Source organism: Filicampus tigris, chromosome 9 (assembly GCF_054856515.1).
Source record: "Filicampus tigris isolate MCC_2025a chromosome 9, RoL_Ftig_1.0, whole genome shotgun sequence".
Classification (NCBI taxonomy): domain Eukaryota; kingdom Metazoa; phylum Chordata; class Actinopteri; order Syngnathiformes; family Syngnathidae; genus Filicampus; species Filicampus tigris.
In genome coordinates, this window is record NC_141225.1 from 14,476,748 (window position 1) to 14,502,216 (window position 25,469).

Here is a 25,469-nt window from a genome sequence, read left to right on the forward strand (position 1 = left end):
CCCCAAAAACATGCTGCACTCTCACAAAACCGAACAGGCTGTCTACTAAGGAGGGAAGGGGACACAGTGAGACGCACATTACTCTCAAACACCAACATCACACTGCCACGATGCAAGAGTGAGGAATGATGCTCCACGTTCACACAAGAAATCATTCAGCATGCTGGACACTCACATTGAACTTGCTCCTATAGCTCAGCACTGTACAGCTCAGAACATTGACTTTTACAAATAGTACAGCCTCCAATCGGCGTCTGCGACAAGCGGAAACCATAGAAAAAAATAAAGCTAACTTAATGCAAAAATGAATAGAAAAACAATAAAATGTTTCTGGCATCGGTCACAGTGATTTGTTCAATAGAAGTTTTTTGTACAGTAAAAAAAGCAAAGTGAAAATGTTTTTAGGCTCTGTATTTCCCCCCCCCCCCGGCATTAGTCAAAGTTTGACCTTGCTGCGGAGGCATCTGGCTGCATAGAGAACAGCACACCATCCTTTCTTCCATCTCCACTCTCATTGGCACGTAATGTCAAAAATAAATAAATAAATAAACAGCACAAATGGGCACGTTTGAAATGCAAATGATATATTTCATGGTAGGAGAACCCCCTACTTCAAGTATTCAGTGGATAAGGACCTGAAAAGGGAGGGTTCATACTCAGCCCTCCTGATGGTAAAGTCAGAGGATTTCATTTATTGATTGATTTTTCTGTCTTTCTTTCTTCTTTTTTTTCTGCTCCTCTGTCTGTTTGCATTGTCTTCCCCTATAAAACACAACCTTGACATGAGTATTCATCTGATAATTGTAAACACAAACACAATCTGGAGATTCTTGGTCAGTGACAAGCGATGGAAGCTTCACGTTGGAAGCGGATGACGTCTTAAGAGTGGAAGATTGGAAAAATACAATTATATTTATATATTTATATATACACCAACCAACAATTGGCCAATACAGAGGAGACGCCATGTAAGGTGGGGGCGGGGGGAGGAGTTCAGTAACAGTCTAATTCAGTTTCCTATAAACTGTAACAACATGTCATATGTAACCACTTGCGTTTACGAGACCACAACACAAGAAAGTCACGAGAAAGAAAATGCAGATCCTGACAGAATCATTCAAGACATGTGTTCATTGTGACATCCTCACTCAAAAGTGAAAGTCCCAAACGGGCGGCACACATCATTTAATTCCAGCTTTAATGGAAGTTGCTGAAGTTCTGATTTGTTTCCTTGATCTGATTTGTCACCACAGGCCAACTTAGTGCGAACACGCGGTCTGAGATGGAGATTTTCAAAGTGTGGAACAGTGATCCTCCAATAGAACATACAGTAGAGATCTACAGTTGAGGCCAAAAGTATTCCGAGCATTTTTCTAGCTGGAACTGACACAAGGAAGTAATGCAAAACGGTAAGAGGTTGGAAAATATTGGCCATTTTCATTGTTGTTTACATCTTCATATAAACATCTTTTGAAGGAGTTGGCAATTTTCAAATACAAAAACATAAACAAAAACACATATTGCTGTATTTGTTAAAGGAAATGCTAGCAAACAGGCAACATTTCCACAGGTAAGTTTATCACCTCTTCTTTAGTTTTTAATTGTACATTCCAGAAAATAGAACCACCATAACACGTCGTTACGAGGAAGTCATGCTACCAACGTAGCAGCTGTGGCTAACGTCAGCTTGTTTTCAGCACGTCTCATGCATGATGGTGAGGGGCGTGGCTTTGGTCACAGACACAGGGGAACTGGGGGGTTAGAGATGAGAGGCTACAATGAAACTTGCTAGCAGTTTTAAAACTGCAAACTCCCTCTTGAAAGCAACCTCTTACAGTATTTGACTACTTTCTTGTGTCATCTCCAGCTAGGAGAGTCAACCCCAAAAAATCCCTCAAAATGTTGCCACTGTTTGGTAATTTTGGGCTTTACTGTGGATATAGACTCGCAATGTTACATTATTGTTCCATATTGTTTTTGTGGCTGCTATACTGTTTTCTTAGGCATGAAGCAGTCTCAAAAAATTAAAATTAAAATACAGTAAACTCCACATTAATTAATATTATTATTTAAAGGCATATTGTCAAACATCTCTGCTGGACAGAACTAAATTTAAGTATGTGTATCTCAAATTGAAAACACAATGTCTTGCGAGATTTAATAATTTCTTTAAACTTATCACCGTAATTCATCGATGCACATGCCGCATTTTTGGCATCCCAACATTGTAAATCATTTTAATGCCTACCATTATTAAGAAAGTGATTTTACTGGAGAAACTTTAGTTTTACATATATATATATATATAAATATATATATATATATATATATATATATATATATATATATATATATATATATATTTATATATATATATATATATATATCTATCTATCAATTCTCCCTCTAGCTGAAGCTAGATTCACGGGTTTAAAAATAGATTGTTTTTTTCCCCTTCTCAAGCTGTTGTATCTTCCCTGAAGTCCTCCGGCTCACACTTTGAAAACCTCTGTACTAAAACTTTGGAAGGAATGTAAACTAGGTAAAAGGAATGTAAAATTGGTTTCTGCAAAGATTTAGATGAGCATTTCTGCTCTCCTCCTTTTTCTGCTCTACTCCTTTTTTTTTTTTTTTTTTGCACTTTGTCTGTATTTTCAGACAGGGAATGTTCGTCGCCACACTTTTTTTTTTCTCCAGATGTACAAAAAACACTTAACACTCCTCTCAGCCCCCTATCCATTTAGAAAAAAATAAACATAAAGGGAAACCTTTTTTTTTTTAAAAACAATTTTCTGACCACATATAGACACACTCTATAGATTCTCTCTATGTATAATATATGCATATCTATCATATATGTGTACATTTTTTTTTTTTTTTTAAAGGAGGCCACCTTGTTGAGAGGGACTGAAACAGGTCACTATGTTTGGGGATGTGGCGCAGTCTACTTGTGGAAGAGATAAGTTCAGGAGGACTGGCGGCTAAAAAAAAAAAATCGACGACAGGAAGTCTTGGTAATTGTTGTATTCATAGGATTCTTGAGTCTCTTTGAGGGTTCTTCAATTGATCGCAAAGTGCCCCTTGTGACATATGTACAAAGTTATCTACTGCTAATGTTGATGTCGCCTACGCAGCTTTAGAAGAAGCGATAGACTCCCTTGACCCATTGACACCATTTATGTCAAGCACCTGCAGCAGGAGCACCATGAGTTTAAAAAAAGGAGAAAAAAAAAATCATCCCGCAACAAGAGGAGGTGCGTAGGTGCATAGTCTCTTTACATAATCTGTCAGATTCTTGCCACTTTCTTGTCCAGTCTGATTGGATGGGTAATTACACTTTGAATACGGATGGTGAGTTAAATTAATTCATGCAACACTGACGTCTGCATAGATTGATTTTTTTTTTGTTTGTTTTCACTTTGTTGGATTGAAATGAGGTAATATGAAGATGACGGCAGACTCAAGCCAAAACAAGCCGGAGGGCCCTCATGTTCATTTCAAGGCACCTCTTCCAAAAATGACCACACAAGTCTCCACGGGCGGGGACGCTCTATTCGTACGTTTTGGGACACCGCACGTTGAACATCAGCTCCTCTAAGAAGGTGACACCAGTAAAAAGGTACAAAAGAGGTCCGTGTGTGTGTGTGTGTGTGTGTGTGTGTGTGTTTGCTCAGATATTTAGGGCTCACAGTCGCTATGATGTGGATTTGGATGTCAGCGTGGGGGTGCCATCAAGATGAAGACATGGTGGAGGCAGCCAGATCCAAAAGGAGTCAAGTCAGGTTTGGGGGAAGCAGACAGCAAAGGCAGCCATGACCTTGAAGCAATCGTGAGAAGGAAGCTAGGATGGAAGAATTACAGGGCTTTGAGCAGGTGGAGAACAATCTCCTGAGGAGGCCTAGGGTTCATCCGGTGGCAAGTGAGGTGAAGATATATGTGAGGAAGAGGAGGCGGGAGTAGTGGGGTCTTTCCTTAGCTGCTCCTTGCCCTTAATGTAATACAGTATTTCTGTACTGGGGAAGCTGACAAGGTCTGCTCCAAGGTCACCTAGAGGCATAATAGGCATAGTGGCGCAGTTAGCAATGACCTCCAATTCAAAAGCCTAACATTGACAATTTACTCAGAAATGTATTTAGTGTGAAATCTAGGCCTGTTTAGTTGAAAACATAGCTATTATTCTGTATTAATGGCAGTAGCTCGGTCGATTTATCGGGCTAATTTGGGGAAGGGGTCATCCATTTTTTTTTTGTCGCCTAAAAATGCACTACAGTTCAAAATTATTGTAAATAAATATATTAAAAGCTTGAAACTGTCTGAAAAAGTTCATCCAAAGTTTCCTTGATGCTTGGGGGGAGAATAATAGCATGCATAATGGCCATATTAGCGCTTCCTTTTCTTTTTTTTATTTTTACCTCCGTTATGATTAGATGCCATAGATAAGGGCTTTACAAAAAAAACATAAAAATAACAGTGTACTGTAACAAAAATGACGTAAGCGTGGAACTGCCAATGTGGAGTAACTGCCAATGTGGCTGGCAAATAACGTTTGAACGCATTTGCAAGTACGTTCGAACATATTTGCACGTATGTTCAAACATATTTGCAAACACGCACTTTTAGGCTAAATGCTAATAACATAGCATATTGCCCCATAAGTCACATGCAACTGCGCATGCGCAAGTAAAAAAAAAGCTTATTATTAATGTTTATTATTAAGTGTACTGACTTGCACATGCGCATACCCCGTGGCATTATGGGAAAAAAATGTGAACAAAAGTCATGTACTGCAGACAGAATAATATATCACAAAAATTATGGATAATCAATGTTTAGGTACTTTTAGGTCATTTTTGAACGTATTGGTATGATGTAGGACAAACGCTAAAAAAATGACAGTCTTATTTATGGTGTAAACTTACCTGCTCGGCTGTCAGTCTCCCAGTGCCTGACTTGCACACCACAGGGCACCCCCGTTCCTCCAAAAAACAAACAAAAACAAAACAGAAACCCAAAGGTCTCTTTGCTGATTAAGGTAACAAATGTTTGTCAGTGTCCTCGTATTTCAACGTCTTCTGGCTGCTTCCCCTCAGTAGTGGCTGAGTCGTCTGAACAACAAAACGTTTACTTGGTCAACACTGAAACAGCAGCAAACAGTGGAACTATCTAAAAAAATAAAAATAAATCTCACCCCTCAAAACTTTTGAACTTTGGTTGTCATAGCAATGATTATGCCCATATGCCTTCCTCATCATCCTGTTGTTGGAGGCATAGATGGTATGCATTGGGGGGGGGGAAAGACAAAGAAAAGGTAATATTCTCTGGCAAGGCATGCACACAAACAAAAGATAATACTGTAATCATTTCGAGCAAACAAATACGTACAAACTATTTTGTCCTGAAATGATCAAATTATCAGTATAGTGTAACTCCCTGTAAAATGAAAACAAATGTGTTTGAAATTTGGCATAACATAGTGAAGATTGTTGTTAACGCAGGCATTCTCCCACGTTCTCTACGTGAGGTGCACACACTCACTGCCAACAATGAGCCGCTCTAAAGCAGCCACACTAACAGACTATCTGAAGAGAAGATGTATTTTTGGGGACCCAAAAATGTCCCCAAAAAATTGTTGATTTGAACAAAGGTGCTCAAGTTATTATACGGTGGCGGAGGGGCGATTCATGTGTCACTGGATACCCTTTTAACCATGTCCGAAAAATTCTGGAAATCTGAAATGGTTAAAAACAGTTTAACTATATTTTTCCAAAATTGAGTACTACACAGGTCATGTACAGTGTACTGTATTTAGAAACAAATCTCTGAATTGCCTTTAGAGTGACCTTAAGATAGAACATAGTATACAAAGGCAGAATATTTGACAAACAGTACAGCAGGGGTCACACAGCTGCAAATTGCGGTTCACTATTTCCGCATTTTTCTGTGGAACCTATCGTCGGCTATTCACTTAAAAATAAATCAATTTGCAGTTTTCGTGTGCCATAGTGTGCCAAAACATACCACCACAACCCAGTCTAAATCGGGATTGGTGTCAAGGAAGTATGTTAAAGTGGTACAGTACAGACTGAGGGACTAACATCTTTGAAGCTCTAAATTAACCCGGGTTGTTAGGGGAAGTTATGGAATGTTCGCCATTTTTGCAAGTACAGATCCATTTCCAGTACATTTTTTTTTCAAAATCAAATAATCTCGTAAGCTATTTACTTGCAATAATTTTGCTGCTAACTGCAATAATTAAAGTAGGTGAGTATATAAACATAGTCAGACAAGCACCTGATGACGTGAGAGACTTCTAACCTGGTCCGGGGAAGGGCGGTGCCCAGCATGTGGGGGTCCTCGGCCCGGACCACCACGATGGTGAGGCGACGGGTGGCGTGGGTGCTGCCCGTGGTGTTGGGGCTGAGGATGCTGAGGGTGTTGAGGGTGTTGAGGATGCTGAGGATGCTGGGGATGCGGGTGCTGAGGGTGTGGCCCCTGTTGGAGAGGGCCATGCGGGTGCTGGGGGTGCGGGTGCTGTGGTGGGAGATGCCCATGCGGATGCTGCGGGGGATGCTGGAGGTGCTGTTGGTGCGGATGTTGGGGCTGCGGGGGGCGCGGGTGCTGTGAGTGCTGCTGAGGGGGAGGTTGAGGGTGCTGCGGGTGCTGCTGCGGATGTTGAGCGTGAGGGTACTGGAGCTGCGGCTGCTGGGGGTGTGGGTGCTGCGGGGCGGCCTGCGGGTGCTGCATGTGAGGGGCGTGCGCGTACGGGACCTGCTGGGCGTGCGGAGGGTGGGCGTATTGGGGCTGAGGTTGTGGCTGAGGGTGGGGGGCCTGGGGCTGCGGGTGGTGCGGACCGTGCGGATGATATTGTTCGTCTTCGTAGTTGTCAGCAATCAGCTTCATTCTGCTTTGAGTCTACAGCATGAGAAGACAAATCACGAGGGGGGAGGGTTATCATTCAGGGCTATTTATTGGATTAGTCATTCAAGTTGTGTGTTGTGGTACGAACGTGCTGTTTAAGTTGGTGCATCAGTTTGTCCCGCTCCCGCTTCAGGGACATCACCTCCTCTTGGGTCTTCTTCTTGTTGGAGGCAGACAGTTCCAGAAGTGCAATATTAGCGTCCTTCTCACTAATCGCAGCCAGCAGAGCTTGTTGTCTGGAAAAAGTTCATACAACATGATCAGATAAGCACCCATCTTAAGTGGTCTTCGGCTTTCGGGTCAAATGGGGAAGCGCCCGAACAGATCGTCAGATGGCACTCTGATAAAAACAAGAATCAATTTCGAGACATTTTGTGTCATCCGTCCATCTATGTTCTGTATTACTTGTCGGTCACGGGTGAGCTGGAGCCAATCCCAGCTGACGTTCACTGTCCAATCACAGGGCATGTATAGAGGAACAACTATTCATACTCACACTCACACCTATGGACAATTTTGTCTTGAATAAACCTACCAACGAATGAAAACTGTTGTTTGTTGTAAATCAAAATGTACTACGATACTGAACGGATCATTTCATATGTTCTGATGACAAAGTATGGAGAGTCTCTTGTCGCCGGAATGCTCAATTGCAGTCAATGAATGGAGCAATCATTGCCAAGAGCATCTGAAATATCCACATGCTCTCTTCCTTCAGCCCATTTCCTCTTTGTCTTATTAAAACGTAGCTACAGCCGCCAGGCCAATCGGCTCCTTGATTGACAATGGCGCCATGTTTGTGGTTTAGTAAAATGATCATACGTGCTGCCTGAAAATGTTGTTCCCCAATTAGAACACCAGGGGTCACAGTTTTGCCCGTGAGTTGTACGACGTTGTTGCAAACCTGCCAAACGACCTCGCCACTGTGAAGCTGATGTGCCAAACACTCGTATACTGTCGCTGTCGGATTTCAAATCAATCCTCCTAAATAATGAATAATGGAATTCAGATTAATCTGCTCCTATGTAGTGACTTTCTGGCGCCTCTGTTGGTTGCCTGGCAACTAAGTATGTTCTCCGGAAATGTTTCTGCTGGTGAAACGAATGCTGACAGAGCACCGCTGTGAAGATATGAGCGAGATGTGGCACAGCAGTTCTTCTCTGTTTTTCTGTCAAATACGATCTGCATTCCGGGAAGACATTCAGTTGTTCTCAATCCAAACAGTCACGTGAGCAGAGTTCAAATTCACAAAACGCATCCCCCAACAGACGCAACGCAAAGAGTGCAAGGTGATGACGCTCACTTCATCTCTAGAATCTCCTCCAGCTGTTTCCTGCGCTCTTGCCTCATGTTGGTGAGGTGGCTGTCCCGCTCCTGCAGGGACTGCTGCGTGGACGAGAGACGCTGCTTGGTGGAATCCAGTTCTTGTCTTGTCCTCTCAAGTGTGTTCATCAGGTCCTCCAGCTGATTGGCGGACAGAACGAGTTCATCGCTGAGCACTAGACCATTAGTGTGAAGTGTGTGGTTTAAAAACAGGGGTCACGACTCACTAGCAAGGGGAAGGGTTGGGACATTGTCATTTCCTAGGAATGTTGTTTGAGTGATCACTTGAAACTGTAAACACTTGTCGATATTTATAGGAGTACAGTGTTATGTATTGATGTTGATCTTGAATCATTTTTGATTATTATTCCGAGAAATCATTAGCATGAGCCATGTTTTCATTCAAGGGAAGTCAACCCAAATGTATTTTTTTCACGAATATGTCTATGATGCAAGCCCACTGGTTGAAACAAAGCATACTGATAAATATTGCGTTTGTGGAATAAGAGTTAATCCACCTGTTTTTAGCCATCTCTGGGGGCGGCCATTTTGTCACTTCTGTTGACTGAAAATGACATCATAGTTGCTCAGGGCCCAGGTAACGACCAATCACGGCTCAGCTTCAGAAAACAGGTCAGCTGTGATTGGTCGTTACCTGGGCCCTGAGCAACTATGATGTCATTTTCAGTCAACAGAGGAGACAAAATGGCCGCCCCCTGAGATGGTTGAAAAGGGGTGGATTTTGCTGCTTAACTCATATATTTCACGCAACGCAACATTAATCAGAATGCCGTGTTTCAACTAGTGGGACTGCTGGGAACATATTCTTGAAAAAAATATGTTTGGGTTGACTTCCGCTTTAATGATAAATATCATTCATGGCTAATAATAGGATATAATTAATTTCAGAAGTCTGGCTCAAACTTGTTGCCTTTCAGATGATTTGGCACACGTGAAGTAGCTCTCATGTTTACAAAAAGTTGGTGATCCCATGCTATAAACAGCATAAAATGTACAGAAAATACAGTACTGTTCATATTGTAGTGTCTTGTGCTACAACAGATGCCTGTGTCTTTAAGAGGCGTGGCCTGATGGGACTGCGTGTAACGTTGGCAAGTCTATGTGTGAGTGTCTGGGTAAGAGCTGTGGCCAACACACTGTGCTTATTATTATGTTTTATTGTTAAACGTCTGAAAAGTGCATCAGTGACAGGACATTAGAGTAAGTAAGTCTATGTCAAGTAAGCTAATACAAGGAAGAAACTCACCTTGGAGTGGTGGCCGCCCTCCAAGGCGCTGTCCTTACGGGCATCCTGTCCCAAGCCTTTCTTGTCCCCTTGAGGTCCCAGTTTGATGTTTGTGCCTTTCTTGGTCGGGTCTTTGCCTCCTTGTCTGTAAAAGCACTTGTGATTAAGAGCAGCGCCGACAATCGCCGGCAACCAATCCATCCATTTGAATAACTTAAAAATGTATCTGTCCAGAAAAACATTCTTGAGGAGTTTGACAAAAAGGTAAGTAGATGTGGGAGGAGTGCTTGATATACTCACAGAACAAAACCATAGCACACGCCCAAGCAGTGTAGTGGAGGATTAGTTAGATTTGGAATCAAATTATGTTTCTGAATGGTGCCAGTCATGAAAGCACACGTCATACAGGACTTGATGGCTTCATGTTAGCAATGGGAGGAGACTTACAAGTTGGCGCAGCAGAGTTAGAACGGGTTAGGTGGAAGTGGCGGGCAAGAATGTTACCTACCTGGGAGCTAAACTGCAGACGGGGGAGGGAATGGTGGAAGAGAAGGGACGACAGGACAAGTGGAAAACACATTGGAAGCGGTAAAGGAAAATTTTAAAAAACAAAACAAAATGAAAGACAAGACATTAGACCAAGAACAATAATGAACACACTCAAGTCATGTTTCCACCCAGCAGTAACAATCCTCAATTTCACATTGCAACTGGATCTGACGCACTATTGACCAATCGCTGGACGCCAGTGAATCAAGCTCCACCCGTGAGTGCCACCGTTGCTATGGTTACATGAGTACATTTCCCAAGTTTTCACAATGGAAACAAAAATGCGTGAACTAAGCTTGTACTGCTTGGTAGAAAAGTTGCTTAAGTTCATCATCAAACACGGGAGGCCACCACGACGTCCGAGAGCGTCGTATTCGCAAACGGGCGAGGCCATCGCATGATGCACTTTCACTCCGGAACTCTGAACCGTGTGCATCTGCCGCCAAGGTAAGCAGACATGCAATCAGACAGCAAAGATCAGCCCGGTAAAAGAAGAGGGAAAGAGGAATTTGGGTGCAGAGGAACAGAACTCAACAAGAGAAACAGACTGGAGAGAGCTGGCGACAGAACCAGTTAGGGATGCAGGGTTGGGCGGACCCGACCGTTGAGGGACCGGGAGTTGAATCCGAACCGTACCTACAACAGCCCCCCCAATCATGAACGAGCATGTGGAGCTGGTGCACAGCAGCCCCATTGCATGCAGGCCACTGGGCCGAGCGTTTCCCTTAGAATCTGCTAGGGCAAGTTAGGCCGGGTGGGAGGAAGTGGGAAGTTGGACAGCACTTGGTGAACAGAGTGGGTGATGTTATGTTTATGGGGCGACAGAAGGGGGGGGGGGGGGGGGGGATTAGGGAAGCGAGGTGAACAGATGGGTGGCAGGTAATTAAAAGGAGGAGCATGCATAACAAAAGCCAACACACAGACACACTCACACAACACGTGTATAAGTGTGTGCTTGCATGTCAAACAAATGCACGCAAAACACTGAAAAACAGTCTGCTAAAACGCTTAAAAGTTGTACGACTTACTAAATAATATGCACACTAGAAAAATTACAAAATATCGTTGCACTAAACCTGATGTCGTTTGTTTTATTGAGATACTGTATCATAGCACTCCATCTATTCTAAATGTAGACGTAGATGACAATCTGAGCATAAGTAACACTTTACGGACAAAAGTACTGGGACACCTGGCTATTACACCCGCAGGAAGTGGGCTTTGTACCCCCTTTACAGCTCTAATAGTTTCCACTATTTTGGGTAATACTGATGTTGGCCGTGTCTCAAATTCTCTGTTTTAGTTCCAGAGGTGTTTGATGAGGTTAAAGGTCAAGCTCTTTTCCCCAAATCTAAAAATCTTAATCTTGCACCATTTGTTGTATTAGTAAATGTATTAAGATAATTTAATTTTTTATTTTTTACTTTGCTTTCAATTGTCTTTAACTCTTGTGAATGCTTTTAAATGTTGCACTTTTGATAATGCGAAGCACATTGAGTTACCTTGTGTATAAAATGCACTTTATAAATAAAGCTGCTTTGCCTTGCCTTTCACTCCAATCTCATTCGGTTGTGCCTCTGAAGATGTGTCCCAAGACTTTTGCACGTATGATGTATGTTCCTGTATCACAATGTACACAAACTGATTAAATGGTCAAAGTGGACCAATCTTTGGTGATTTGCAGATGCCACATGCAAAAAAAAAAAAAAAAAAAGCACAAAACAAACACGTATCACACATTGACTGGCCAATTTAGGATATGCATTAGATGGGAAACAAATAAATTAGCCTGTCCCAAACAATCAAAAATCAATACAAGGCAGCAAAGCAAGGACAGTATAGAAAAAAAATGAAAGCAAACAATAACGCAGTGATGTTTGCATCATGAGCGTCACTCTGACGCAAGCATCCGTCAACCGTTTCACAGACCGCACCGCCGAGCTCAAGTGCCAGGGCAGAGCACTCACTTTCCCAGGAAGTCCCACACCATGCCCCCTATCTGCTGGGGGGCAGCGGACATCGAGGGGAGCGGGTCAGGGGGGGCTCTGCCAGCGGGACGAAGGGTGGGGCGGGGGGCGGCGTGAGGGGGGCTGTGTTTGAAGGGGGCGGAGGTTTGGTGGCGACACAACACAGCGTTGTAAGGAAGATGGAATTAAAAAGGGAAATTATTGGATGGTGGCAAAGGGTCGAAAAGATGGAGGCCATCAATAGTGGAAGTGGGGTGAAGAAAGGGAGAGGGAAGTGTGGAGATAGAAAAGGGAGCAGGGCAGAAAAGTGGGTAAAGGTGGCAAAGAAGAACACTCAGTTAATCAAATGCCTCTAATAAATGAATGTGACAACTACAACAACAGCAAGTGAATATTCTCTCGCTGTCCGATAAATCACTCTGTTCTCATCAACAAGGCCATTAGAGAGTTGCTTCTCATTATTATGGACCACCAACAATATCCACCAATCAGGTGTATTACTGTAGAGTACAATATATAAAATCAAGATTAGAGTCACTGTGAAATATGCAACCGCGTTACATAATGTGTTATGCAGTCGGTAAGGCAAATGTGGATGAATTATGCAGCACACAGCACTTAACAAAGACTTTGACTGCAGCTCACCCTCCAATGGGAGAACTAGCTGCAACAATACACACACAAAAAACTGCAAGACTGGCGGCAGAAAATGTGGACACCGCCAGTGCAGTATTTACGACAGCAATGGTGGATTACATTTGTGCTGCGGAAGCTCCCGAGCATGATGTTGTGTTTATTGTACAGCTAAATATTCTGCTACTCATCATCAACAACAAATGGAGATGGAGAATAGTACAGTATAGAACAATAGAACAATTGTTCTGAAATCCACCGCATATAAAAAGACAGTTTCTGCATTGGCGTGACTGGGGACACATTTCTTGGAGAGAAACTTGGTTTCCAGGAAACTGCGTAGTTTTCTAAACCCACTTGCGGTGTAGCTGTGGATTTTGGCAGATTGGGTTATTTTGGGTTAATTACTTTGACCCATCTGGTTGGATTGAGGATTGAATTTGAGTGGGCTGAAGAGCTGAAGCAGGTCACCATTTTGTGTACTGAAGTTGAAGTAAATTTAATATAAGATTCTTGGAGCATGCTGGCACCGGCTGAAAAGGCAACTGTGCCAAACATACTGTATAATGCAATGACTTGTTGTGGTGAATCCTGACAGCAGAAGTTGCTACTTCTTTGAAAATGTTTGTGTGAATGTGACAATTAGTATTGCTTTTAACCACAGCCATATCGATTACCCGGTAACCTATTTCTTGGTAGCTTTAACTCATCACTATTGGTAGTTATATTTTTGGCAAATTCATTTATAACGGACAATAGTGTTGTATAGTTGTATAGTACACAACAATAGTATAGTACACAACAATAGTGTACTATACTATAGTTGTATATATTGTATAGTATAGTACATGATAATAGTGTACTATACTATACAATATACAATATATATAACTATACAATACTATTGTCTATTATAAATGAATCAGTCAAAATATACATAATACAGAAGACCAAATGTACTTAATATAACTACTATTGGTAGTTTTTACCCTTTTTTGGATCAAAATCTTCAAATCCTCAACCCAATGCATTGGGTACACTGTAAATAACCCATCTGGATTAGCTATTTCACTCAATTTGGGTTACTTTTGACTGAGCAATTTTAAGTGTGTATATAGAAAATGCAACTCTGTCAAAGATGATATGTTCCTATGTCATTAGCACACAAAACAGGAGGCAAGTGTAAATACGGCCGTATGTTACCTTTCCAACTCCGCGATCTTCTTGTCTTTGTCGTTCTTCTCAGTCTCCACCTCCCGCAGGATGTCCAGGAGCCTCTCCACCTCTGTCTGAGCCTTGCTGGCCTCGTCCTTGTAGTAGCCCACCTCCTTCTCCAGCAGCTTCACTCGGTCAACGTATTCCGGGTTGCCTCTAGAGCCCGACTGATGCTCCACTTCGTGCGCCTTCTGAATTGCACAAAAAACCCACACAGACACAAAAATGGACTCAGTCAACTGTGCGACGTTGACACAAACTCCCAAACATTGTTTACATGATCAAGTCTGCTTATTTCTTCCCTTCTATCTGTCTGCCTGAAAGCAAGTGGCAGAATAAATAACACGAGGGTGTCATTAGCGATGCCGGCTCATTAACTTGAACGGAGCAATCAACTAGAGCAACTTAACGTCCATAAGAGACTCCCAGTCACTTTGCACACACACATAGTATAAACACTGGAGTGGGTTTGTGTATTAATAAGCACACCAATACAAACAAAGCCGCATGACTCCTTACAGTACACGGGACGAGAGCAGCCACACGTCAACACAGCTTACACACGACAACAGCCTCCACCAAACCACTGCAGTGAAGGCCGACCACGCTCGAGGCTTCAGCTAACCACACTGACACAGTCGAGAAGCTTGGCAACACTCAGTGACAACATGCAACAAAGTCGACCGTGTCATGCAAACCCAAGAAAGCTACGCAACCTCTGCAGTGGCCGCTTGAAACAACACACTCCTTGTTTTTGTTAAGCATGAGGAATAAAACAAGATTTTACGGACAGACTGAGCGAATTGGAAAAAATAAAATCAATAAAATATTTAAAAAAAATGTCAAAAAGAACTCTTCAAAAAAACAAGCAGCGCTATTTTATGATCTCTTTTCCATTATTTTGTTCAACCGCTTTCTTTTTGCATCGCTTCAAGTAGGTACTATTATGTTTGTTGTCACCATTATGCTGTGGATATAAAAAGTCTGCACACCCCTGTTCAAGTTTTTGTGATATAAAAAACTTGGATCAATATAAGTATTTTTAAAACTTTTTCCACTTTTCATGTGAACTACAACCAGAGGTGGGAATTTTACTCAAATTTGCCAGTCCGTTTATCGCCATCCGTTTGCAGCCTGGGTTCTCTTCCGCCCTCCGTCTATCCGCCTTTTTGTCAAGCCCGATCAAATAGTAATCACCAATCGGCCGGTCCGTCTATCATTTTGAACGCGCTTCCGTCGACCAACTTCTCCCTCCAACAATGACTTTTTTGGCCATAAATCCCCCAAATATGTTAAGCACAAACACAAAACTGCTCGCCACTAAAGGAACACCTACAGAGAAGCACAGGAAATGTCTTTATGCCATAAAAAACATTTGAACAGGGGTGTGTAGACTTTTTATATACATTATGCATGTTTAAAAAAAAAAAAAAAACATTCTCCACAAACCTGGGGGAAAAGAGTGGCGTTTAAATAAAATGTCCACATGAACTTTTTTGCTGGTTGTCAGATGCAAAGCAACAGGTGGCACTATAATTCCCAACCATATGGCCAGTGGAGAAATTCCATCCATCAAACCATTTTCAAAAGTGCTTGTACTAATTAGCATCACAGCAATACCTGAAGCTTATCCTATCTGATTTCGGGTGAGGGCCGGGGTACACCCTGGACTGGTTGCCAGCCAACTACATTGGCACATCCAGTATAGACAAACAACAATTTACACTCACAGTCACACCGACGGACAATTTAGAATTCCCAATGAAACAAAAACACATATTTGGGGAATGTGACAGGAAGCTGGAGTACCCGGAAAAATCCCACACAAGTACGGTGAGAACATGCAAACTCCACATAGGATTGACCGAGCCTGGGTTTGAACCCACGGCCTCAGGAACTGTGAGTCAAATGTGCTAAGCGGTTCTCCCCTGTGCTGGAAACACCATGATATCAGAACCACACCATAAATCATAAGCAAAACAAAAAACAGTCGCTATACTAAATTCAATAGATTCAGCACAAATGTGACAAGCACAAACACTTGCAGAAGGCCGCCCAATGTAAAGCTCCTTTAATGCAATGTACAGTGCAATGATCGACATGCATCTGGGCGAGGGGGGGGGAAAGGGGGCGGGGTTGAAGCAGAGCCACGTGTGCTGAGAGGGCCAACATGAGCACCATGTGTCATATCCCAAAGTATTTCAGCGTCCTCATGCGTTCCATGTCGTGGCTCAACGAGAGGAACTTACAGGATTGTTCACGTGACTGAAAAGCTGCTCAGCTTGCTACGTTGCAACAGGAGGGAGCGGGGGAGGAGGGGCAATCAGGGATGGGAGAGTACGTGTTAGGAGTCAGTGTGAGACAACGGCAGCACTTAGTTATAGGTGGTTACATCTGAACACAGCGCAGACAAATGCAGACGATCAGACGCGGGGACAGTAGCGGGAGGCGGCGGGAAAGTAGCGATGCTGTCACTTACGGGAGGAGCATCAAGGTCCCAGTGACCTTCATTGTTTCTTTTGAAAGTCTGGTTAGCTTTGCCAAAAGTTGGTGTGGTTTGTGTGCAATTTCCTGTCTAGTTTTTTTTTGTATTATCATCACTGTATGTTCAAGATGCAGTAACATGAATACCAGGATTTGTTTCTAAATGCATTATTCATAATTGAATATAACTGCTGGAAATATGTAAAGGATGCAAACTGTGCAATTGCGGAGTTAGCTAGCTATGGCTACACGCTGAAAAAGAATCTTCTATTCGAATAGTGCGCTGGGGAGGGGTTTATTGTCGGCCATGAGTGTACGCGGCCATGAGTGTACGCGTATTATCCAAAGAAAGCTGGAAACGCAAAGATGGGGCATTTTTTTATTATTTATTTTTTTCACAAGTCCGATGTGAGCCAGCGTGTGCACCAAATCTTCGGGCTAGCGTGGTTACTGTAGAGCAATGTTTTTCAAACTCTGAGCCGCGAGATATTGTCAGGTGTGCCGTGGGAAATTATCTAATTTGTGCGGTCCAGCACCTGGCAGCGTAGTCATGTCTTTACTACGTTATAGTACTCTTCCATACCAGCAGGTGGCAGCAGCAGCAGGTAGCTAATTGTCTTTGTTTAGAGACAGGCGAATAGTGACGCATGTTTATCCAAACAGGCCCATGTTTCACACTAAGTATCAATATGAAACATAAAATACTTTTTTCTTTGTGTTTAATTAATTCCTATTCAAGACGTTATGATATAACGTCATTCTTCAATGTTAAAAAATGCTTATATAAACAATATAACACTTGTATTGTTAAAATAAGCTTTTTTTTTTACAATTTCAGATGGTGGTGTGCCGCGGGATTTTTTCAATGAAATAAATGTGCCTTGACTCCAAAAGGTTTGAAAAACACTGCTTTAGAGTGCCTCGTTGTCGACCGTGAGTGCATGCACATCACCAAGAGAAGGCAGAAGATCGAGGGGAAAAAAGTGACACATGACAGCCAATGTGCGGACAGTGGCTAGTGAAAGTATAGTCGGAACCGATAGGCGCCCGTTTAAAATTCGAGGCGGACCGGCCTATAGTACATACTATTTCTTAACCTCCGGAAAAAAAGCGAATGACGGATGACAAATAAAAGACGCTCAATTTGTAGTGAAATTTCTGTGATGTTTTCATTTATTGAGATGCACTTGTATATCTGAAACTGCCTGGAGCAGCTCAGGCTAGACTACGGAGAAGAAAGGCAATCTACATCACAACAGCTGAGACCTTTCGCAGAAGCCAAATGTGTACAAAGGGAATATTATCCCACTGAGAGAGTCGCACCTACCTTCTGTAATTGCGTCTCCAACTTACTGCACTCCTCTTTTTTCTGCTCGATGGCGATCTCCAGGGACTTGAGCTTCGAGTCCTTTTTAAGGCCAGAAGACGCCAGAGAGGATGCATGCTCCTTGAGATCGATGAGGCTGGACTAAAGGTGCACACACACAGGACAAGTGTTGAGACATAAAGACTCAATAGAAAACGCAAGTATGCGGTTCACAAACCTCTTTTTCGGTTAATTCGATCTGCAGGCTGTTGACTTTCTCCTTGAGATCCTTGTTCTCCTTCTTGTAGGCGTCTACTTCCTCCAGACGTTCTCTGTCTTCCCGCTCCCGTTGGTCCTTCAGACGCTCTATGATTCTCTCCTGATGACGCAAAAAAAGTTAAAGAGAATGAACTTAATAATCAGAGGCAATAGTCAGCAAACTGATTCCTTGTGCCAGTCCTATGACGCGCTTCGCATAAATAAGTAACCAGGTTTGTTGCAATAGTAACTTGGACGTTCATCACATGAATGTACAGTATAATGGTCCACCCAACTGAAAATATCAACATTTCTAGTCTTTTATAATATAATTTGCTTTTTTTATAAGACCTCAGTGATTGTGTGACTACAATAAACCCTCTGTCGCGGCTCAGATTCAGAAAAGAGGTCAGCCGTGATTGGTCGTTGTGAGCAGTTGTGATGTCACTTTCAGTCGACAGAAGACAAAATGGCCGCCACCAGAGATGGCTAAAAACGAGTGCATTTTGCTGCTTAACTTATATTCTACAAATGCAAAATTAATCAGAATGCCGTGTTTCAACTCGTGGGCCTGCTGGGAACATATTTTTCCCAAAAATATGTTTGGGTTGAGTCTTTAAGATCAGTTGTGATCATGTTCCAATCCAAATGATTGCTTATCTGTGTTCTTGTGAAACCGGCGGCCTCACATTGAGAACGCTTTACCTTCTCTGACAGCGCCTCCTCCAGGGTGGCCAGGGCAGTGTCGGTGTTGGTGGAGTCGGTCTGCAGAGACTTGACCCGGTCCTTCAGGTTGCTTAGTTGCTTGTCTTTGTCCCTCAGTTGCTCCTGCAGGTTCTCAATCTGGAGGAGGAGGAGGAGAAACACAAGGCACTCATTATAGGGATATTAAAATTTACAACAAATAATTTCAGCAGGAGGTGCTACTTTTAAAGTCAACACAGTCCAAGAAAAACAACAATAGATGAGAGGATGAGAGCAAGCACAAGAGAAGAAAACAATAGAGGACGCATGAGCAGGTCAGGCTGAGAGAAAGTGTATCACTGGGAGTATTTATAGCACACACACATACACACAATGGAGGCAGTGAGATAGAAATATCTCCTATGATTCTCTTTCTGTGGACATTCCTCCATGCACGAACCCGGGAGTTCTCACTCTGATAAATTGAACGGTTTTATTTTCAGATGTTAAGGCTTCTGTATCCATGATACATAAAACTGAATGGAAAATCAATTCATTTGGATTGAGAATGAACTGAAACTGTAAAGTGGACCAACAGATCCATCCACATCATTGAGCAACGCAATTTACTGCCTGTGGCTATATTTACTATTTGAATACTGTAATACACTTGTGTTAGTCGTGCAGATGTGAACAATCTAATTTATGTGGTTACATTTGCATATTGTCGCTTTCCTGTGGAAAACACTTATGTCCATTTTTAATTTTTTTTAATTTTTACATGAATGGGGGAAAAATAATTTTAAATATTACAAAATTGGACATACGTATTTTTCAGAGGACAGCCACAATATACACTATATGAAATATTTGTTACTATATAGCTTTTAGTCATTTAATTTTCATGTGTTTTCTGCTCCAAATCTCTTCTTTTCACTCTTCCACTCTTTTCTCAAGTTTTCTTTCTTACCTGCCACATGGACTGTAGATGAAAAATAGCTAGAAAGAAATAATCTGGTACATTGCATCTCTACTCTTGAGTTGAACGCCCCTTGACAAATAAATAAATAAAACTATACACAACTCACGAGGCTCTACAAAGAGTCACATATATATAGTTTAACCTGATAGCAATCACACGCGCTAATCTGCTAAACTCTTCACGGGGAATAAAAATATGAATACCTTCTTTTGTAGGACATTGATTTTTCTTTCTTTGACCTCTAGCATGTCCTTCATGTCCCTGATTTCTCCAGCAAGAGTGCCTTTCTCTTCGGTCAGGTCCTGCAGCTGCTTGGTTTTCTTGTTGAGGAAGGACTCTTTCTCCTCCAAACGCAAACGTAGAGCATCTACCTGAAGAATGACACAGCCCCAAAGGGAGGCATGTCAGATGACTCACACAGAAAAGTGCCATGCTCTCTTGAACTTATTCACTGCCAGACATTTTCAGACCCTCTTTTACCCTAATGTTTGAATTTTTTTTTTTATATATGTATATAAATAAATTCCTGGGATTGAATGGCTGGACTGTGAAAAGACAAATAAATATGTCCTTGACAATGAATGAGTTAAAAAGAGGCTTCATTGACGTCAATGACTTCAATTTCCCATTCTACCTCCAAGCCACAACATTAGGCACACTTGTGTAATCTAATGACATCTAATACAGAACTGCATCAATAATTCTGCCTTTACCGACACAGATAATGCAGTACTACTTAGTTTGCTATTAAGAATAGTATAGCTGCATGGGAATTTCTGTTACCACAACCAATAATTTTTTTTGCAAAGGACTTTATATCCACTACAGTGGATATAAAAAGTCTCCATACCACTGTTGCAATAGCTGGGGCTTGTGTGCACTGCGGATTATCAAGGGGCACGATTCTCACAAGAATTCAAATACCCTTCTGATATCAAAACAATGTTTGGGGGGTAATTGATAACAGAGGTTTTTCGTGTTCGTTTTTTAGAACAGTGATGAATTAAAGAAAAAAAAATGCTCGAGGTAAAGGGCACTTTCCTTATCCAGAGTTAGGTGATGGTGCTGGAGCACCACTAGGGCTCTATCTGTGCTAGGTTCCAGCTCTTTGCAACCCTGAACAGCACAAGCTGTCAAGAAAATGCCTTACAGTGGATATAAAAAGTCAACACACCCCAGTACAAATGGCAGGTTTTTGTGGCATAAAAAAGAAGACCAAGGTGAATCATTTCAAAACTTTTTCCGCCGTTAATATGACCTATAGCCTGTACAACTCAGTTGAACTAAAAAAAAAAAAAATCTTAAACATTTCTAGAGGGGAAATAAAAATAAAAAACTGAAATAATGTGGTTGCACAAGTGCACACACCCGCTTCTACTTTCTAGTAGAAGCCTGAAATTGTGTGTGTTAACAATGATTAGTATTTGGAACTGTTCATAATTCCCTCCACCTTGTCTAAGGCCACAACTGAGGAACATCATCCACCAAGCACGATGCAGCCACTACCATGCGTCACCATAGCTAAGGTGCTCTTTTTCTAAGGAACAGTGTTGCGTTTGTGCCAATCATGCCTTTATGGCCAAAACGTTCAACCTTGGTTTCATCAAAATCATAACATATTTTTGGGAGCTTTTGTAACAGTTGCTTACATCATTTTCCTCAGGCCCAAGGCAAGCCCATATATCTATGTTGTTGTTCTACTTCTTCTACAGGTTTCACATTACCTCCGTTTGCAGGATAGCCGCCCGTTGTTCTTTGGCAGTCAGAGACTCTTTAAGCACTTCAATGTGCTGTTTGCAGTCCGAGTTCTGGTTGTTGAGGGTCTCCAACTTCGTCTGCAGAGCCAGCAGCTCGGACTCCTTCTTTGACAACTCCTGCTTGAGTTGGTCAATCTGCACAAACACGCACGCACACACCCCGGAATCACAATGGCCAAGCAATTGAGTAGAGCTTTGATGCTATTTTCATCAACACAAGTTGCTATCATTAAAAATGCATTTGGGACTGACTCCCCACTGCATTCATCATGTATTATACATCATCCCTATTCATGATGGATGAAAAAAAGGTCTAAAAATAGCATAACAAAACTGTCGACTGGTCGGTGGCTAGTCCACCAGCAGAAGACGGAGTGTGTAAACAGAAAGTCAACGCTACAGGGAGACCCTGGAGAGAGACGTGCGCAAGTTGGCGTGATAAGGTGCAGAAGCTTCATACGGTTGAGAGCAGCTGAATTCAAGGAACTTATTTACGTTTATTTTTTTTGCCCGGTTAGTATTCTTATGCATACACATCCCTTAAAAAAAAAAACAGCACAAGTATCTCTAAGATTACATCCAATAAGACAGGTTGCTGATGGTGCTAAATGCTAAACAGTCTTGTTCGGTAGTCACCTCTCTGCATGGCTCAATTCCGTCCCGCTTTGGGGAGAGTGTCGAGCTTTGACAGGACGCAAGCATGCCGCCTACCTTGCTCTTCATAAACTTGGAGTGGTTCTTGTAGACCTCCATCTGCTTGATCTCCTCCTCACGGTCCTCCGTGTTCAGCAAGCCGTTTGCCTTCAACATTTGGATCTCATCCTCCAGGTCGCGAATGTTGCGCTCCAGGGAGGCAATTTTGGTGTCCTGTGCACACATGCAGACGAGTCACACTTCAGAATCCACACTGGCATGGTCACAAGTCGTAGGCAACGAATTAGAACTGAACTGGAGTCCACAAAGGTAGGCTGAAGGAGTGAGGATAACACCAAAAAAAAAACAGAAAAAGGGAGATTGTGGTAATAGGAGGAAAGCAGCAGTTCTTTGGATTGCATCCGAGCGACTGCATCTGTCAGAGATCTGAGAAGCTCGCTCGGCTGCTACAGCGCAGAGGACTAATCACCATTGGGAAATGTTGCACAAACATTCAGCACGGGCAGACTGGAGAGAAACGTGCGGCGGAAAAAGGAGGAAAAGTAACACGTTGCAGATTTTGCTGCTTGCAGATTACAGTCTCAAGACTGCGACTGTGAGTGCACCTCAGCTTTTTTTTCTTTTTTTAAAATAAATAATACAACATCTTAACATTAGTCAAGGTCCGGTCACCCCTCTCACGCAATCTTCTTCCCTTTTGGTCACTTCCGTTTTGCCCGAGGGGCTCTGAACTTATGAACTTGTTGAAAGGGTCATCCCTAAACGACTGAGGAGGAACAGTGGCAATGAACACTCACAGGATGCACCCTGATGAGCGTCGCACATGCACATTACAGCTCACCTCACATGGGCGTCCATCAACTAAGATTGCCGCAAAAGACGCAAGTCGTCGTCCCTTCAAGAGAGAGAGATTTTATTCCGTCCACATGTCATCACCGGCGCATCCATTTGATCACTAAATGTTTTCCCTCATGGCTCCATTTCGCTCTGGCTGCTTGCATGCTGGCTTCTCACTGTCATAAACAACCACACCTGTTTCCATGGCAGCATCGGGCAGGCTATACTCTGTGCACGCTCTCGGCTCGGCGAGGAGGAGAGGGCGTAAGCGAGAAGGGGAGGGAGGGTTACTGGCGCTTCCATCAGCATCACAGCACCGGAGAGGCAGCGGGAGCGGTAAAGAGGAGGGGAGCGGCAGCGGGGTCTTCCTGAACCCGGCGAGAGGAGGCGGGTCTTCCCCTCGCTGGCTGCGCTAATCGACAAGGCTAGCACAATTTGCACACCACGTGACGGCCGCGCCATCCGAGGCGTAGGGGTGGGGCGGGGGTTCGGCCCTGTCTGCTCAGCGATGATGTCATGATTTATTTTGAGGAAGTGATGTCAGGCCTCTGCAGTGAGGCTGCTGGCGTCTACGGAGATTCACTCGCTGCGTGGCCTGAATTTCTCCGCTTGTCACATCTAGTCTTCGGATCAGAGCAGATCTATTTGCTTTCAGATTTGTTTTGAGCACATCTCGCATATTTCGCATATAATGTAGCCACACTGTACTGCAATGATGGATTTATGTCGAGTACATGAAAGTGTGCACAATTTGTGGGCGTGGTCTCTGAGGATGCCTCATGAAAGTATTAAAGCCTGTTTGTCTTTAAATTGCCTTAAATCAGGAATGGGTAACTTAAAAGCGTAAGGGGGCCACAACTTTTCATCAGCGTTACTCACGGGGGCCACATAGAACCACACACTTCCGAACCAGATATATGACAAAAATACCACTTTAAATATGGACAAAATACATTTAAACATGGAAAATACATTAATTCTTAATACATTTAATTTTTGATTATACATTTTCAGTGCATTTATAAAAGACCCACTGTCCTAAACCAAAAACAAAGAGTTTGAAGCCAACAACAAAATAACCACATACTGTATTTTTTTTTTCCAGCGCGATGGGTTCTCTTGCATAAAAATTCGAATTCAAGGATGGCACAAAACTGCTGAACAAGAAACCGGCATTAAGTGCAACAACAAATTTCCTAAATTGTAATATTATTGAGGTGCTATGTTTGTAGCTGCATATCATTCCAAATCCGCCAAAATATATTAGGCCTACTTATGTTGTAATATGGTGCAGTATAAGACCTGGTGTAAGCGCAACTAAGACTTGTCTGCCATCTAGTGGCGATTGGTGATAATACAACTTAAAACTACAGTCAACCCCTGCATATTTGCAGTTTGGCAACCGTGGATTCACATATTTGCAGATTTTTTTGGGGTCTTTTTTTCCCCTCAGTATTTTTTTCATATTTTGTCTTTTTCAGGGATTTTTTTGCCATTTCAATTTTTGTGGAAAACGTATATTGAATGTTTATTCGTGTTTTATGAAGAATTTGGGGGGTTTGCAAAAAAAAAATATTATTATTATCATTATTTTAATCAATAGTCAACTCCAGATGCCCATCCCTGCCCTGGCATGCTTGGCTGCTTTATCCACCTATCCATTCAATACAGCAGTGATACAGGAAATGATGTATATATTAGTGTGGGCAGAACAATAAATTTGGAAAGGTGTTATTGAATTTTGGTGTTGAGACAACTGCTTTTGAAGCGGCCACACACAGACACACACACACGCGTGTACACGCATTCGAATGAATTTATGGACTACAGTCCAAACACAGGCTCACACAGATGTGTCTTCGTGGAAATCTGTTGCTGCTATTGTGATACTCTGCTGAGTCCTTACACTGACAGATTTTACTGTAACTGGTGATAAACAAGCAAATAAGTTCCTTTCTTTGTTTATTCCCTGTATTTATTTGCTCCGGTTGCTGATGTGGCATATGTGACTGACAGTCAGGCTGTCAATTGTACTTACTTTCATCTCTATGATGGTTTGCAGGGCCTTCGTTTTGCTTGGGTCCTGGTGCAGCTGATTTCTTCGGTGCAGCTCCTTTGAGAAGAAAACACGCAACATGTTGTGAAAGTGTATATTACACAAAACACGAACGCTACTATATACCATGTTTAACTTGAAATGACATGACAGCTGCAATGTCGCCCACCGAGCTATTACATGCACCATGAAAGTATGCTGTGCTGTACATGCAATCCAAAAATATATTTTTCAAAATAATGTACATATTTTTCATAGTGCTTTTCCTAATTTGGGTCACAGGTGAGCTACAATTTATCCCAGCTGACCTTTGGCTAGAGGCCGGGTACAGCCTACACTGGTTGCCAGCCAAACAAGACGACCATCCACGCTCACATTTAGAGTTACAATTTATGTAATGTTACATTTTCATGTAAAAAAGCAAAGCTTTAGAATTGCAGTATCTCTCTATGCAAGGGGACAAAAACAAGTAACAGTGTAGTTGCTCTGCCTAGTGGGCAACTTTGTGAATTACATTCTGACATTTCAATGGTAAGGTCCAAGCAAGGGCTGTCAAAACACACTAAACTTTGGTTTCCCTCAGTAGGCCATTATGAAGAC

General features: G+C 42.4%; 1 protein-coding gene across 1 annotated transcript in view; it reads right to left on the reverse strand.

The window, feature by feature from the left end:
- Nucleotides 1-4,923: 4,923 nt before the first annotated feature.
- The window catches only part of erc2 (ELKS/RAB6-interacting/CAST family member 2), a 41,439-nt gene continuing 20,893 nt past the window's right edge, over nucleotides 4,924-25,469 (reverse strand). The window contains exons 6-21 of the mRNA XM_086039937.1: nucleotides 24,852-24,926; nucleotides 22,034-22,189; nucleotides 21,290-21,457; nucleotides 19,769-19,936; nucleotides 18,605-18,742; nucleotides 17,880-18,020; nucleotides 17,663-17,803; nucleotides 16,101-16,136; nucleotides 13,840-14,042; nucleotides 12,004-12,126; nucleotides 9,509-9,632; nucleotides 8,222-8,382; nucleotides 7,007-7,154; nucleotides 6,316-6,912; nucleotides 5,189-5,253; nucleotides 4,924-5,105 (exon numbers count right to left, since the gene is read on the reverse strand). Coding sequence (XP_085896063.1) covers nucleotides 5,227-5,253; nucleotides 6,316-6,912; nucleotides 7,007-7,154; nucleotides 8,222-8,382; nucleotides 9,509-9,632; nucleotides 12,004-12,126; nucleotides 13,840-14,042; nucleotides 16,101-16,136; nucleotides 17,663-17,803; nucleotides 17,880-18,020; nucleotides 18,605-18,742; nucleotides 19,769-19,936; nucleotides 21,290-21,457; nucleotides 22,034-22,189; nucleotides 24,852-24,926 — 2,406 coding nt within the window. The 3' untranslated portion in view covers nucleotides 4,924-5,105; nucleotides 5,189-5,226. The remainder of the gene's footprint in view (nucleotides 5,106-5,188; nucleotides 5,254-6,315; nucleotides 6,913-7,006; nucleotides 7,155-8,221; nucleotides 8,383-9,508; nucleotides 9,633-12,003; nucleotides 12,127-13,839; nucleotides 14,043-16,100; nucleotides 16,137-17,662; nucleotides 17,804-17,879; nucleotides 18,021-18,604; nucleotides 18,743-19,768; nucleotides 19,937-21,289; nucleotides 21,458-22,033; nucleotides 22,190-24,851; nucleotides 24,927-25,469) is intronic.